General features: G+C 36.0%; 1 protein-coding gene across 1 annotated transcript; it reads left to right on the top strand.

Annotated features, from left to right (window-relative positions):
- The first annotated feature begins 6,954 nt into the window (after window positions 1–6,954).
- On the top strand, window positions 6,955–15,853 carry LOC121407124. Its single transcript, XM_041598055.1, has 5 exons — window positions 6,955–7,489; window positions 11,421–11,617; window positions 13,165–13,384; window positions 14,105–14,221; window positions 14,842–15,853. Exons 1-5 carry the CDS (start codon window positions 7,405–7,407, stop codon window positions 15,474–15,476), a joined length of 1,254 nt encoding a protein of 417 aa, XP_041453989.1. The 5' UTR covers window positions 6,955–7,404; the 3' UTR covers window positions 15,477–15,853.
- Window positions 15,854–18,089: the final 2,236 nt, after the last annotated feature.

Genomic DNA, 18,089 nt, shown 5'->3' with positions numbered 1-18,089 from the left:
TTTGATCTTTATTTTCTGTTCGAAATTAGGTCTATATAATTTAAAAGCCAAGGCATAAGAAAAAAAAATGCAAAACATTCAAATAGTCATATGCAAAGCAAATGGTAATACGAAGCATTTTTTTTATAGTAAACTGTACTGTACTCCTGAAAAAGGAATACTAGTATATATTATACATAGATGCCCGTGAAAAAAACAAAAACAATTAGGACTACACAATTCCCTTCACCCAAGTCAGCTTCCCGCAAGAAGGGACTAAGAGTAGACTAGAGGTAATCTTTTTTATTTTTTTATTATGCCTCTTTTTAATTTATAGTAAAATTAATAAGAAGTTACGAGCAAGCGAAGCGAGCTAGCAAAAGTTTTGACATTTTTATTACAAAAAATGCAAGTTTGTAATAGATTTTGACATAATATTTTGGAAAATAATATTATATTTCACTCTTATCCCTTTCCTTTTCTCTTTTTTCTTTCTTGATCGTGATTTTTTTTGGGGAGGGGGGTGGGGGCAAAACGCCCATGTCCTAACAGTTTTAACATCTTTATTCTTATAAACAACATAAATGTGTGTAATAATTTCATAAGCCCTATTTAAATAGTGTGAGCGCGAAGTGCGAGCTAAACAATTTTGAAATTTCATGTATTTGGTCCTGAAAATTGAACATTCTGGGCAATGTTTGTGGACCTGATCAAGATGAGTATGTAACTAGATAATTACTACGGGCGCTAAGCGCGAGCAGAAATTTTTCTAATGCGTTCTGGCCTTGTCAAAAAGGGACCTGTTAATGACGTTTTGCAGTTAGCCATTAAGACGATACATATGCGAGCGCGAAGCGCGAACTGAATTTTTTTTGACGTTCCGGCCCAAAAAGTTAACGTTCTATGCACTTTTTTGTAATCATGAACGGTATAAGTATATAACCAAACAATTGATGCGAGTGCGAAGCGCGACCAGAAAATGTGAGATTTCAAACCTAAGAACGGGACACTCTCTTCTTGTTTTGTAAATCCTTAACAAATTTTTGTATAATTTGGTATCTTCCTATATACATTAATAATGCGAGCGCAAAGCATAAGCAGAAAATTTTTGATATTCTGATCTGAAACTGAATATATAGGCTCATAATGATTTAAATAGAGAACAAGCTGTGTATCTTAATAAACATGCGTGCGCGTGTTTCAGATTTTGACCTAGAATCTGGGAATTCTAAATATCTTTTTTTCATCATGAAAATCAATAAAGCGAGCGCCAAGCGCGAGCTTAAAATATTTGATATTCCGATCTGAAAAAAGTTTTGTATTTCAAGCACTATGTAGGAAAATTGCGAGGTGGAAATCAATGACAGCTGAAAAAGATCTGATATGTTTCATTATTATTTGACATAGGACAGGGACATTCTAAGAAGATTATGTCACCATATGAAAATGATGACTATCTTCCTATTTCTCTTCCTAAGCGGGAAATGAAACTTGTCGTTATATTCCATTCTGAAAAAGGGTCAATTTGATTATTGAATTGATATCTTATTTATTAATCTAATAAGCCTAATGATAACGAGAAATCTGTTAATTTATTATGGCCAGAAAACTGGACATTCAAAGCACGTTTGAAATTATGAATAAGATGCACGAGTTAATATATTTTCAACAATCATTGCGAGCGCAAACCGCGAGCCGAAATCTTATATCAAATCACCAATCAAAATGCGAGCTTGCAGCTGCTACGCTTTGACAATTTGACCTGAATAGGGATATTTGAGAACATTATGGAATAATATGTACCTGACAAATCAAATGTTAACATTCATAAGATAAAGCATAAATTTTTACAGAGCACTTTTTAAAAATCAATTTTTAAATCAAACAAAATAATGAAAGTTCGATTTCAGAGCTGAAATATGTTTTATATATTGACTTCAAAATATGATATTTAAGCTCCTTATCGGAGCAAGATATGCCAATGGGAGGGGGCCGGGCCCCTCCGGCCCTCCGGATCCGCCTATGATGTCATAGTCTCCTCATTTACATACCCCAGCCAAGATGTGCATATAACTGTTTTGTGAAATTAAGCGAAATATCATAACTTTCTTATTTTACATCCGATTTTGATGAAATTTTCAGTGTTATGCTTGTTGGATTTTCCTCTTTTTGTTCTAATCAACTTTTTGTTGGGGTGGACTTGTCCTTTAATTTAACACCAGCCTGGTATCTATATCCATGATATCAGTCCACACCAGAGAACAACACCGATTTTGGCGTTAGGCTAACACAAAAATGGGGTAGAGGACCTCTACCCCATCTTATGGATCATCACACGACCCCTTTAAAACTGTTCATCGGCCCCCTTATACACGTTTGGAAAACTGCTGACTGAAATGAATTGTTTTACCTGTCAATTATCTAACACTATTTCAATTTAGATTCTCGAATTTGAATCTTTAGACTTTCATTTTGATACCTTTTTTGGATGTTTTTTTTTCACTTAAGTTCATCATGACTTCTTATCCTATGTTGTGCCTGTTTGTTTTAGAGTTATGCATAATTCAGGCAAAAAAATTACATTAGTATGTGCATGTCTTCGTGAATATGCAATGAGGGATGATTATGATCCCTATAGGCCATATTTCTCTTTGTATTATGATATTCGAAATTGTATTTAATCAAAGTTTAAGCTACCCTCCATGAAACAAGTTTGACTATTGATTTAATTATGTATAAGCTTATTATTGAAACTTATATATGTTTCACACTTTATGAAAATATGAAATAATAAATGGGGACTCTGGAGACATGGCATCATCAGACCGCCTAATGCATTATGACCACATATTTTCACAAAATTCACTGACTGCGATGTCTTTTTTTTCGGATTTTGATGAAGTTTTTTTTTGCACTTTGCTCATTTATTTATCCCTTTATTTAGATATAATTATCTCAATGCTGGAGTAATACCCCTTTCATTGTTTAACTGAAAAACTAAACCAGTTTAGCTCTATATAGATATTGGTTAAGAATGAAACAGTAAAATATTTTATGAATATATAGGCAAATTATGCAAAAAAGAAGCCTTCATTCTAATCAATAATTATTGAAACTGAACAAAGTCTTCATGCTATTTAGAATTACACCGAAAATATTTAGTTAAAAATTTTCAGACATGAATGGTTTCTTCTTTTTTTTCAATTTTTTATTTTGTCTGTTGTTGAAGTTGAGTCTAGTTTCCGATCAGTAACAGGATAATCGTAGAGAGAAGTGGGCCATGATCATAAACCACCCAAGATTTTTTTGCATACTGACCTCTATCGACAGACACCGCATACATTCGTAATTCCGAAGCTTCATTATTTCGAAGGTTGGGATATTCCGAAGGTTCGTTAATCCGAAAAAGAAATGATTAACTAACCTTATTTCGTTTTCGGACTAACAAACCTTCGGAACAACGAACCTTATTTCGTTATCGGATTAACGAACCTTCGGAACATCGAACCTTATTTCGTTTTCGGATTATCGAACCTTCGGAATAACGCCTCAAATGTTCGGATTAACGAACCCTTTTACGTTTTCGGATTACCGAACATCGAGGTATAGGCAATTTACGTGTTTCGGAATTACGAACCTTTGGAATAAAGAACTTTCGGATATATGAACCTTCGGAATTACGAAGTGTATCCGATGAGCTTTATCCATTCGGATATTTCATAACCCCTATAGTTAAAATATACTTGTCTTTCTATGGATTTACCCAATAAATGCATATAGAAGCCCGGAGAAAGACTGAAATCCTGCGCCTTTAAACATTTTTTTTAATCCAATGCATTGAATCAATTGTCAATGCAATTTTTTCATTCTTGAAGGACAAATAATTTCAAATAGTACACAAGAACATGAGATCAAGTTAGGATATGACATTATCAATTTGCTCATTCATTATATACTAATGCAAATCATCAAATTGTCATAACTTTGTTATTCCTCGTCCGATTTTGATGAAATCGTCAGCGTCTATAGTTTGTCTAAAATTTCGTCATCTGTTTAATACATACATTTTCAGCCCGGTGTATCCCTTTGATTGCGACTTTTTTAGCACATGATACTTCTTCGGTTGTTCACCACTTTCGACTTTTGATTATTTTTTTAATTTCCCTCTTTATTCATTATCTGTCATTCTTTCGCCTTTTATTTCTTATTTGTTTAGCGCCCCCCCCCCCCGGAAGCGGCACCGTAGGAACGTGCTACTTTGTCGGCTAGTCATGTAGATACGCCATTGAATAACTGAATTTTTTTTTACAAGTCGGTTGGGGTGACCTCATGGTTATCATCTCTGTTGATGGTAACCGCCTCCACCCCCCCCCCCCCCGATCGTATAAGGAAAAAAAATCACCAACATGGATACACTAGACTTTTTTTTATATAAATATCTAGAAATATTGAGAGAAAAAGAATGCGATAATTTTATATTCAACCATTGTCATATTTCATTATCAATCTTTAAATCTTCCCATTAATGTTCTGCTTTTGGTAAAAAATAACATTATTGCTTTTAATATTGATATCATGTCAATCTACTGTAAATATTGTGAATCTTGGTGATTTATGAAAAAACCCCGTAAAAGTAAAAATGTATCTACCAATATAAAATACTGGGGCAGTTCCACAAAGGTGGAGCAGGGAATAGTCCGAAATATTAAGGTTTGTATAATGATCTAATTCTTACTAATTCTAAATTATATCATTATATAAATCTTAGACAAAAATTGTATAACAAGACAAACAAACGAATTATTTATTTGTCCTTGTTGGCAAATCTTTTTTGCCAGGAAATGGACCAATTTTTTTATAATGACGCCGCGTTGGGCATACACTTCATGTACTCGAGACTTATTCATTTCATGTAATTAGCATTCGTTTACTATCATCATTTTCAATGAAATAAATGTGTGCTTTCATAATTTGAAATCTGCCCTGCGGACCCGCGGACTTCTGTAATGCTGAGTATGTGGGAACGAAATAATTGGATTTTATATTTAAAAAAGGGGCCGGTATCAAGTACATACATACAATTAACTAAAAAGTGGAATATCGCTTGAAATGAACTGAAAGACACCGACAGAAGATACCGATATTAAGATTTCAGGGTTAGCACTCTTATACGACGAGGAAATGGTTGTTATGAATTTGTTAATCTCGAAAATTACTTGAGTTAGATGAGGAAGGGATTGAAGTGGCAATACAATCCATTGAGAAACTATAAGCGGTATGGGGGGTGGGTCACAAGCAAAGATTTTGAGTCACTCAGTGAGTGCGCGAAGCGCGCTCAGTTGCCAGGTATACTGACCTAATAGAGACTTAAGGACAGTGCCATTAACCGGATATGTATATCATTGATTAAATAATGCGAGCGCAAAGCGTGAGCTGATTTTTTTATATTCTGACCTAAAAAGGGACATTATAAGCAATCTTTCTTTTATCATGATAGTATCTTTCCATTGCAACAAAAAAACTATGCGAGCGCGAAGCGCGAGCTGAATTTATTGTATAATATATTTACTCCAAACAGGGACATTTTAAGGACTACAATTTAGGAATCCATTAAGAGTGTACATATCTCACCATGGTCATCTAATGCGAGTGCCAAGCGCTTGCTGATTTTGTTAAAATTACATCTAAACACATGAAGCAAATTTTGGATATTCAGACCTGAAGAGGGACACTTTAAGGGTTGTTTGTAGGAATTCACGAAGACTATAGTATTTTACTAACCAAATAATGCGAGCGCGAAGCACGAGCTAAAATTTGTGTGTATATTGACCCCAAACAGGGATATATAAGCAGGGCCCGACAATTTTACAAATTACGGGGGGGGCACAGTCCTACATACACAAAAGTACACAGATACTTATACCTCACTCACATTTGCACTCCGGCGGCTGTACGGTGAGTTGAAAACAGTCATTTTCTTCAAACCGCATGTAGCTATTACCACAACAACAAAAGACGCCCTTTGCAGAACAAATGTGACTGAGGAACTACACGAACACAATACAGGATAGAGCAGAATGGGAAAGATGATAAATAATTACAAAAGGATATCAGAAATTCAGAATATTTTCATTAGTTGTATAAAAATGAAATAGGCCGCCTATATTTCCACCATCATACTGTGACCCCCCCCCCTTCGTTTCTATGACCGACAAAATCTAGTTGTGTATGTCCGTAATGAGACCAAATTTGCCAGGAGCACCAATCTGACGGAGAGAGAGAGAGAGAGAGAGAGAGGGGGGGGGGGGAGAAAGACTTCTATGTTTGCATTTTTTTAATGCGCGTGTTGGTGTGTGTGGGGTGCTTTTGTGCATATTATAGAATATTTATTCCGTTAACTTCATTCACGTTTGAAAGCCTGCGAACTTAAATGATTTCTTGCATCCATGGACTGAAACAAATCTCTATGATGTTGTTGAACTGTATACTACACAACTTTAATACAAATCCCGAACAAATCTCATAATAGGTCTATGCCGTTGAGGCCAATTCCGTGTGTACGCGGGGGGGGGGGGTGGGTAAAGCAAAATTTACAAAATTGATAACAAATTAAAAAAAGGGTCAAAATAACTATAGATCTATATGGCAGTCTAATATAGTTCTGTGTGGTTTACAAGGGGGCAGGAAGCATGTACTTCAAACTCTTTCAAGTGTGTGCCCATTTCTTCTTTTCCCTCTCTCTTGTTTTCTAGGGGCAGAATCCTTTCATCTTAAAGCGGACTTACGGGTGAAAAGGAACTCAGTTAACCCCCTACTTGTGCATACGATTTACATAAGTATCGTCCTCCAGAGCCCCCTTCGCCGCATGTGTCCTTACCCATCACGGACCCGCGAACAATAGAAGCCCGGATGATTGACACCGGGCTATTGTCCGTGGAACAATACCAGCGATTCACCCCCATTCACAAGTGTCTGCTTCGCCGTGTGTACGGGGGCTCATTAGTGCGACTCAAGTATATTCGTCAAGAAAACAAGCGAATCTCATCAGCTGGGTTCCCTTTTATAATGACCATTCTTTTTCTCTCTCCCTCTCTGCTCTCTGCCCACACTTCCCCCGTCTCTTGACCATTCAAAGACTAGATGAATAGGCCAGCAGGACACTTCAGAAGAAGATAACCATTCATAGTATCACACATATAAAAACCAATTCTACGCACCAGCTTCGCTCTCAGTACATCTTGTGGCGCCTGCAATGTCAGCTTGGATTTTCAGATAGCTTCGTTTCATAAATCGCATTTCATTTTTTTTCGCTCCGAGTATATATGCAGAGTCAGATATGTTAGCATAAATTCGCCAGTAAACATACATCCCTCAGTTTGAACCATTCTTTTATTCTCTTCGTGGATATATCATCATTCTTTAAAAATGTTTGGATTAGTCGATCGCTCCGCATACCTCTTCATGCTCTCATCACTGCTGGCAATATCATCGGTTTTAGGATATAATGCAAGTAAGTATAGATCAATTTATATCAAATATGTATTTCATCCCCCAAATATCGTCTTTTTCATGATAAATTGACTCTGCACTGTTTATGTGAAGTGGGGGGGATGGCTGTATAATTAACTGTATTTCCAGTATATCCAAGATCATTGAGAACAATACCTATTAAAATATTTCATTTTATTTGTTTTCGTTAATTTCATTTTCCAACGATAATGTTTGGTTTATATCTTGAAATCGATAACTAATGAATCATAGGAGCAGACAGATAGGTTGGGAATAGAGGAGGCTGCTATAATCATGACATATCCGTCATTAGTTTGATTGTCGAGTAATATTTCAGGACGTCTCTCGCTCATTACATTGCTTTTCAGTCATTTAGACTGTCTGAAATTAATTTAATGTCTTAAGCTTCGTTGTTGACCGACGAGGCATCCCGGTACACCATGCATTATCTCATGGACATGTCTCTTTCGTGTTAAAAGGGCCACTATATTAAACTCTACATATGGTGAATGAAATTATGATTAACATCTTATTTCACCATATTAATCATAAATAAATTTGACAACCTAAACGTTTGTTAACTTAAGCAACCATTTTTCGTACAATTTGCTATAGACATGGCGAATTAGTTTCTGTATTATCATAGTATTATATACACCCGAGATCCAACAAGTATTATGGTATCATTGTTTACTTGGATGACTTGATGTCAGAATCTGCAGATCTTATTTTCGTGTGGATTAGGCTTATACGGTTTTTTTTATTTAAGAGTACAGCGTTGTATTTAAGTTTCATCACTTGAATAAACAAATCCTCTCTTTCCATTGAAACGGATTTGTGATTCGTGAAAATGATAAATGTTTTGACATTGATTTATTTCAGTGGCATTCTATTTTTGCACCTGCATCTCATGTTTTTTTTTTATTTATTTATTTATTGCAAGGATAACTGTATTTCATAAAATCTATCGCTTATCTTAGTAATAAGTCCCTGGTAACTCCGGAAAAAACATCATTAAAGACTATCAGATCCCCCCATTATTGTGTGCATTTAGCTGTTTAAAATGACATTTATTAGCCTGTGCTGCAAAAAAGGACACATCCGCATACAGACACACCTATATATAGGACCCACGAACAACGCCCCCCCCCCCCAAAAAAAAAAAAAAAAAAATCTTGAAAATTTGAAATTTTGGATGTTATGCATCGCACTCCCTTTCCACTGACATGAAAATCTTTAAGCTTCAACATAAGTTTAAAAAAAATGCATAAGAAGCAGTCTACAGATATCTCTGACAACATGGGGAGTTGACGAAGCACTATAATTTGAACATTAGAGTGATTAAAGAACCTTGTCATCGGTGTTTTTGTTACTTCAATGTTCCTTTGAACTAATCCAATACTAATGCCCTGTCACTTCACGGCTCGGACAATAGGAATGGACATCTCACCGTGGTATATATCCGAAGACTATTGCCCAGTAATGACCCGGTGCATACGTCACTCACGCGCGTGAAGAGATGGGTGAAGTGGGTCCCAAGAAGGAGAAGATCGGGACGTTCGTCCGGGAAGACAAAAGATTCTCGATAGGCCTTTCTTGCGTTTCTTAGATATGTTCGTATTGTTAGACATAATCATTATCCCAGATCCTTGAGAAAGGGAATAAAAGATACTTTGCCAATCAGTATGATTGACATGTCTTTGATATGGTCTAATAGGGTCCTGTATAATGGGACCATACGTGAGCTGTCTCTATAGAGTTGGAACTCGGTCTTAGTACAAGGACCAGCCCACGTGCTTCTGCAGGCAAGCCGGTCAGTGTCATAAGGCCCCAAATGCAAACTTTTTTTATATGCTTTTTTGCTTTTTTTTTCTTATTCAATTCTGGAGATGGATCAAAATTACTAAACCGACTCGGTATACGGAGACCTCCTTAAGCATGTTAAGGTTTCCATGGCGAAGAATGAATTGATGTAGAGACTCCAATAAACACGGTACAAAATATTATGGTGCTTGCCATGAAACCTCTACACCCATGCCGGCACCCATGATACCAATAGATGAAGACAGATATACATTGTGTTTCCCCATGTCGCCTGATAATGTCCTTTAATGTGACATAGAACAATACCTTATTGAAATATTCATTGACTGCAGCCAGAAAGTGATCCTATTCACCAGTTCATTGAAATTCAGTCTGTTAGTGTCATTGGTAGTGGCCAACCTATATTGGTCCTCGAAATCATGACACAAAATCAATACAGCAATACCACGGACCATCAAATGGCTCGTTGGTCAGCAATCGACGAAAATCGATGGAGACTTAAAATTTACCTACACATAATGTGCGCCGAAAACAAGTGTAGACGTTTTTAGACAGATTGTCGAATTGTTTCTTTATTTTTACGAGGTTATTTTGTGGTTTCATGCCAAATTGTCTGTAAATAAATGAATCCACATTATGAACCGTGTGTTTATGATTGATGTTTGTGGATAGGTAGTTGGGTTGTATAATAGGGATGGGCCTACACGTGTCTCAGAGTTAAAAACAAGTGGACTTATTAACGATTAATGATTAGTCACTTATCATCATCATCATCATCTCCACCGTCATCATCATCATCATCATCTCCACCGTCATCATCATCTTCATCATCACCATCATCATCATCTTCACCCTCATCATCACCATCATCGTCATCATCATCATCATCATCATTATCATCATCATCATATCATCATCATCAACATAATTATCATTATAATTTTTATCAACATCATTGCTATCCTTATTATCATTGTGTAATTTTGATTATCATTACTATTGTATTGTTGCTTTTGTTATTGTTATTATCATTATTGCTATTGTCATTATTATTATTATTGTTGTTGTTGTTATTCTAAGAAAAGATAAAACATTCTAAGAACAATGAATTTTCTTCGAACATCATCAATGAGTTTTATCTTTATAAATCATAATAGTGTTAGTCATATATTTTCTCTCTCAAATAATCTCATATAGGTTGCGAAAGGCAATGTCATTTCGAAAACGAGAGAGAGAGAAAAAGCAACTAATTGAAGTACCTCTCATGTTGAAAATGATACACTTCTCAGTGCAATTAATTATCACAACAAAGAATAGACTCGGGCAATATTATTAAGGAACTTTTTTTTCCTGAAACGCTTGCCGGCATTACTGATTGCCATGGTAAACGTACTTATAATGATACCAACATAGAGAAATGAAGAGGGATATAATAAAGACACTCTTCATGCTCTTAGTAAGCAATATGATTCGCGTTTTTTCCTTTGGGAGAAAAAGGTCGAATGATAATTAATTTCTCAATGAATACCCTCGACCATCTTCATTTGCTTGAAAATGTTACATCATGTACATGCATTGAAACGGAAAAGCTGCAGTCGAGGTCATTATACTTTCTATGAATTCAGATCATGGATACGGAAATCAAAGCATGGATTGAGAAGCAATAATATAAATGAAAAAAATATTTTTAACTGAAAAAAATACTTTTAAGATATTCTAATATATCGAAAATTCTCAGCATTGCAAATAATTTGCCCTTGTGGAAATGTCGTTCATTTCATGGGATGTATTTTCCATGAGTGCACTAAAAAAAATGATTCACAAATTTCAGGTGATGGTGATCAACAACAGTCACACGAAACGTTATCGTCTCCCAATTTTTATGATTTTTTAAAAATGAAATTAACCCATGTGATCGCATCTTTAAGCAAAGGTCTTTTTCAGTTGCTTTCCAATTCCATCGTTCAGAATGACGGATGATTTGTTTTCTTCTGGGTTACGATTCAAGGTTTTCCCCTTCATTTTATTTCGTTTACAACATACAGTAATCTACAAACACGAAACTTGACTATCACTAAAATTTAACTTTCATCCATTTCCTCCGACAGCATTTCTTCAGCGAGAGGTCAACGGCAAATGCAACCATCTCGTCCATCATAGCAACGGCCGCATCATTTCGCACCTGGGTACAGCCCACTATGCTGACAACAAGGATTGCCGGGTGACGATAAGCGTTGCACCGGGCAAACGACTCTTCCTCCGATTCGACCGATTTGACATCACCGACTCGGTGAACTGCTTTCAGGTGAGTAGATGTTTTTGTTAACGACGCATATACCACTTACCATTGGGAGGTAAGACATCTCTAATGAGCAAATCTTGTATAACATCGTAGATTTAGTTGGCCTGGGTATATGGGGTATATTTGATGTTTAAATCCGACGCAAAGGTGACATTCTCTTTGTGTGATATTAAAATACTAAAATAAGAATAAGGAAATAATACATGCAATGACACATTATTTATTTCGTTACCCAATGTAAAAATAGATTGTCAGATGATAAAGATTGTAATAGAAACAAGGAAATTTACAAAACACCACAAAGTATGAACCAGTCGTTCAAAAAAGAAAATTTATTTCATCCCTTATCAAGTGTTTCAACTTATGATATGTCAGATTGAAAGCAATGATATGAGTTCTTCGATTATGATATCCATTCTGTGTTTTGTTTAAAACCTTTAACATGTTATAGTTTCAAACTGGTGATGTGATCTTACTGAATCCATTATGCGCTACTATGATAATTCACCTTCATCCTAGTTAATAGTGTGCTATGACTCATGGTAATTGTTACAATAATTGATAATGAACTTGAATCTGTGTAAATACAAAAAGTGGATTCAAAAGGGCTTAGAGAGTTAGAGCATAAAGTCTGGAAAGCAAACATTTTAGGACCTCCGAAATAATCTGATTATATTTGCAGTCCCAAGCACCTCACCTAAGACATGACATCAAGAAAGAAAAGCTATTCTTAAAGCTAAGCATGCTAAGAGACCTCAATGTTTACATTCAGCCGTGGTCCTTATTTGATCTGGAACCATGTAGAAAAATGTGGAAAATAGAAGCGGAAACGAAATTGACAAGGTCAAGATTTGAGAACGTGTTTGATGTAAAGAGATCGGGTATTCTTGTTGGAACTGACATATACTCGTTCTGTTTACACTTGCTTTGTTCGATGGCGCCATCTATCCGAAGACTGGCAGGCAAATCTTTGTGACCGTTATTCGACTGCATCCACACCAACAAACCGATGAATGGCATGCCATTGGGAATATCGTAATTAATTTGGTCGGTTGAAGTCAATGTGACTGTGGCATGACAATAGTTGATAGAGAAAAGGAGAATGTAGTTTACATTTTCATCAATGATGATGTAATATTCAATATTATTAATCTGATGCCGTTGTCCATTAGGATGTTTTCTTACAAATTTGCATTTTTTGTTTGTTAATAGATATAACTATATTTACGAATTTATCTACCAAAACATTACGTCGCTTGTGAATCAGACGGTATCCAGCATTCGCGGTCTCATTTAGAATTAATTTATTCGTAAATTCATTTTTTTCATTCGTCTATCCATCCATCTACCCATCCATCCAACCAACCATCCTTCCTTCCTTCTTTCCTTCCATCCACCCATCCATCCATCCATCCTTCCTTCCTTCCTTCCTTTCTTTCACTCCCTCCTTTCTTTCTTCCTTCATTTATTCATTAATTCATTCATCCATCTCTTAGCCTGATGATGTAGACGAAACATTTATGATAATCCCAACTCTTCTTCGATTGCAGGACGAAGTCTTGATCTACGATGGAACGAGCATATCCAGTCCTATGTTGACCGGTCGTCTCTATGGCCTGTGTGGATCTCTGCCCCGTCAGTACAGGACCATGCACTCAAGCGGCAACGAGGTCACAGTCAGGTTCATTACTGATGACGTCACATCGGACAATCAGGGCTTCGCCATCTCTTACGTCAGCTACGTACCCACAAGCACTGCTGATACAAGTGGTAGGTTTTCGAGTTAACTATTGTGATGATGACGATGAAGAGATAATAAGGGTGACGATGATGGATTTTCAAGTTAAAAGAACGAATAAATCTGTAGGTCGAAGGCAAATTTTGAAATCGCTTCATTTTTTTGTGACTGAGCCACACAGGTCAAACTACTTTACTGTAGAGAAGAAAACTATGTCTTGGACTTTAAACTTAGACAAGTCTCGTCTGGACGCATTTGACAGACGAGCAAGGAGTGACAATTTGATTTTTGACTAGCATGAGGGACAATCTGATATTTGATTAACATGATCAGATCATATTTATTTAAGCTGTTCGTGTCAGTTTTGACGACTACGTGATCATACATGACATGCTAATACAATGCCTTCTCCTGGCTACAACATTATTGCAGTCCAACAAATAAAATCATAAATCAAGTTTCTAATCATATTTACGCTAATGGAGTTGCCAGTAAAATTGTCACCATCGTCAAAGTATGGCTATATTGTTGGAAATCTTTAGGTTCAAATTAGTCGTACGATTAAAATCGTAAATTATATAAATATCAAAATCGGGGTTTTAAAGCAACTTTTCATTTTGTATGATAAAATAATAAAAACAATGAAGGGTGACGAAAAATATTTACATTTTTAAAATGGAGATGGAACAAACATGGACCATTTAAATGTCTTTAGCTATTAAACAGATTTTTTTTTTTTCCTTTCGATGTAGATTCGAACAACTGCTTTCCTTGCCGAGAGAGTTCAATGTGCATTGATCGTCATTTGATGTGTGACAACCTATGGCACTGTCCTGAAGGCAGCGACGAGTCATTCCAGCTTTGTTATGGTGAGTTTGAAGAATAAACAAAAAATTATATATTGACTGCTGCAATCGACAATGATATCACAAGCCCAATCTTTTTATGATAAATAACTGGTGCCTTTACGATGGTTGATGATTATTTTTTTATTGTTTTTTTTTCACGTTGCTAGAGGTCATTGATAATAATTGTTAAATAGCAGGAGCCTAAAAATATCTACGAAATGTGCCTGTCAATAGCGCCATCTTCTGTCGCTGTCGTGCAAAGGGTGACTTTGAGTTGCATGCCCATGGAATTGCTTTCAGCATGGTTTTAACTCCAGGGTTATCTCATTCTGATCTATTATCTCACTCTAAAATGGATTTGTTAAAACGTGCAAACGAAGATAACGCACCAATGTGATGGTGCATCAACAAAAATACTGGTTAAAGATTCAAGAATTTATTGGTTAAACTTTCGGTACGGAATTTTGGATTATTGTGAATACTGTTTTTAATACTCTTATGTTTTTTTTTATTACTTTTCGATGGAAATTGTCAGTGACACTCTTTTAATGATAAATCACATGAAATCAATTGATTTTAATCCTTGAAAGTAAAAATAATGGTACATTTATGAATAAATATTGTTTATTCATCCTCTACAGAATCACCAGAAAATGAGGAGGAGGAGTCGGATGGCAAGGGCTGGTTATCATGGACAGGGACCCACATCGCCATGGCATTCGCCGTCGCCGCGGTTCTCTTCATTATATCGTCGCTAATATTTTGCTGCTGTTGCCATCAACCGTCATCAGACTCCCTCGACGACCCATCCCCGCACGTGATCACCGACGCGAACATGTACTACATCCAACAAGCCAAGCCCGACGTCGTCACCAGCGCTCCGCAAGTAAACCACGGAAAAGGTGCGTCGCGGAGCCGCAGTACCAGCAACCACACCGAGCACCGCTATGACGTCGTCAACGCCGATGCATCGGACCCTATGATTGGCTACCAATCTGTGAGCGAGTCCAGTGCGCCCAGCAAGGCGAACTCTGATTGGTGGGAAGCTAGACGCAGCTGCGGTGACGGCTGCCAATCAACAGTGCCGATAAACTATGAGGTTTACGAGCATCACCATCATTTGTATCCAAACGGTGTCGAATACGAGTCAGAGACGACGTCACCGCTCACGCAAGATTATTACGTCACTAATATGTCGTTCATTGAGCAACAAGAATTAAGGTGGCAATATCTGACGGGTCAACACCACACTCATGTTTCTTTGCCACCGCAATGAAGACAGTGAGTGACTTTATCATTATTTATGAATATTATTGGTATTATTAGCACAACGTTTTAAAATTGTGAATTTACCGGCAACAGGGTAACATCTATTGGCAACACGTGGTAACCTTGCATCTGCAAAGAGTTCTTGTCTTGCAAAATATTAATCACTAATTTCACCGCTATATGCCATATTTGTTCAGTAATGTTAGTGCAAAGATTGGATATTTTCATTGTATCATTGATGTTAGACACTCGCACCAATTATATGAGATAGAGATATGTAAAAAGCAGATCATACATATAAAAATTAATTAGATGAAACGCTATCTTTACCAACCAATCTGGTTAAAGATTTTCTGTCAAGCTACTTGCCTTCCGCTTACCAAGTTGTAAATCAAAGTAAGTTTAATTGTATTTAATAGGTCTCAAATTATAAAGATCTGCATGTGATTTAAATTCATTCAGCTCCAATATGGAAAGCCATTCACTACAAATTTCGCCATCTCACAGTAACGAACATATTGTCGAATTTACTATTCATCATACAATACAATGAATTTAAGTTGTCTAATTTATATTCTATTAAAGCTATAGAGGGTTCTAATCATGCTCATGGAATAGTACAACTTTTCAATTCAATTCAATTCAATTCTTTTATTTCAAACTTAAAGCATCATGAAAAATGACAAGTGTTTTCACCTGAGTGTTGGTAATTTTGAAATACACTGTAAATTCAAAATCAAAATGTGTTATTTTGAATAAAGAGTATATATTGTTATATGTGAAATAAATATATTTACATGCCAGTGATTTTGACCCGTTTTTGTGATGATTTTGTTCATTGTGTTTCGCAGAATTCGCAAACGATACGTGTGTATGCGCAGTACGTTCTGTGAGAGGGGGTATTCCATCTAAATTTACCCTCTAGAATTCGTAATATTAGTCATACAATATACTGATGACTTAACAAAATATTAGCCGGTTGACCGAAAATGAGGTTGCCTTTAGGTGTGTATCTGCACAACGCCGAAATCAATTAAACAACACTTGGCACACCATACACCAATGTTTGGTGAACAAATGTTTCATTGTCGCGACGTTGCCTATTTCAATTTTGAATTACGCGGAATGAGGATGGCGCAGTAAGTCATTTGGGAAGAAAGGGATAAATAGTATGGCCTCTAATCCATACAAAAGAATATTGACATTGATGATTTATCATCACTGTCATTTAAATGCGGAATTGGGCGCTGGATTCTCCCAAAAGTTCCATGACAAAGGGAAAAAAAGAAAAGTAAGGAGAACAAGATATAAAAGGAAAGGGAAAATGATGAATAATACTAGTAGTTGTCAAAAACTGTCAAAAATTAGACCTTCCCTTTTGATAGGTAGGTAGAAAGAAAGAAAGAAAGATAGAAAGAAAGAAAGAAAGAAAGAAAGAAAGAAAGAAGGAAGGAAAGAAAGAAAGAAAGAAAGAAGGAAGGAAAGAAAGAAAGAAAGAAAGAAAGAAAAAAAGAAAGAAAGAAAGAAAGATAGAAAGAAAGAAAGAAAGAAGAAAGGAAGAAAGAAAGAAAGAAGGAAGGAAGGAAAGAAAGAAAGAAAGAAAGAAAGAAAGAAGGAAAGAAAGAAAGAAAGAAAGAAAGAAAGAAAAGAAATAAAGAAAGCAAAAAGATTAGAAAAGGTAAATAAAATAGTGAGTGAAATAAGAGAGTGAGCTTGAGAGAGAGAGAGGGGGGGGGATAAGATAAAAAGATAGATAGATAGACTATAGGGAGAAGGGAGACCAAAAGAAGGAACGAGAGAAACGAAGGGCGACGGAAAATGCAAAGAATAAGAATCATAAGACTTTGTACAAAAAGGAAATTCGATAAAACAAATTCATAGACAAGGGGCAGACAGGATGAGATAAAAGTTTAATGATCATGTTAATTGATCGATTTTTATATGTTGATGGAAGCAATATACAAATAATGAAATGCAAAACTCTCATGAAAATATCAATCCAAATTGATGTCCAAAAGTTGTAGGTTACCCCCCCCCCCTCCATTTACGAAATTGTATGTAAAGCATACACTGTTAAAAAAACGTGATTTTACAGAAAATAAACAGAAGATTTTGTAAAAAGCAATAACAGAATCATTCTGTAAATTCATAAAACAAGAATTTTTCTGCAACTTAACAGAACAGGTCTGTCTAAAAAAGGGGAAAAGGGTGTTTTATTCAAGGAAATTTGTAAGATTCCATACATCAAGTACCAATTTCCTGTAAGATTACGCAATTCGGTAAGATCACAAGTATTCTCGAGACTCTGCTGCAGGAACTTTTTTTATTTTTTCTAACAGTGTATGATCACAGATTCAAGTATATAAAATGATTCATGAAAATGATACTCTCGTGATGCATTGGATTCAACTTTTGTATCGAGGTTCTATATGTAGGGATATCTCAGGGCCCAAATATCTTCAAGCCATAGAGAAAAGATTAGGCGAGAGAGCGGAGAGAACGAGTAGGAAAATTCGAATTAGCGAGTTAAAGTAGAATTTAGACGATTTAAACAATAATACCAATTGTTGGATAATTCAAAATTGAATTGTCCCCTGAAACTTGGATATCTGTTTATGAA

This window comes from Lytechinus variegatus, chromosome 2 (assembly GCF_018143015.1).
Source record: "Lytechinus variegatus isolate NC3 chromosome 2, Lvar_3.0, whole genome shotgun sequence".
NCBI lineage: Eukaryota > Metazoa > Echinodermata > Echinoidea > Temnopleuroida > Toxopneustidae > Lytechinus > Lytechinus variegatus.
Note: the sequence above shows the minus strand (reverse complement) of the source record. Positions and strands in the feature narration are given on the sequence as shown.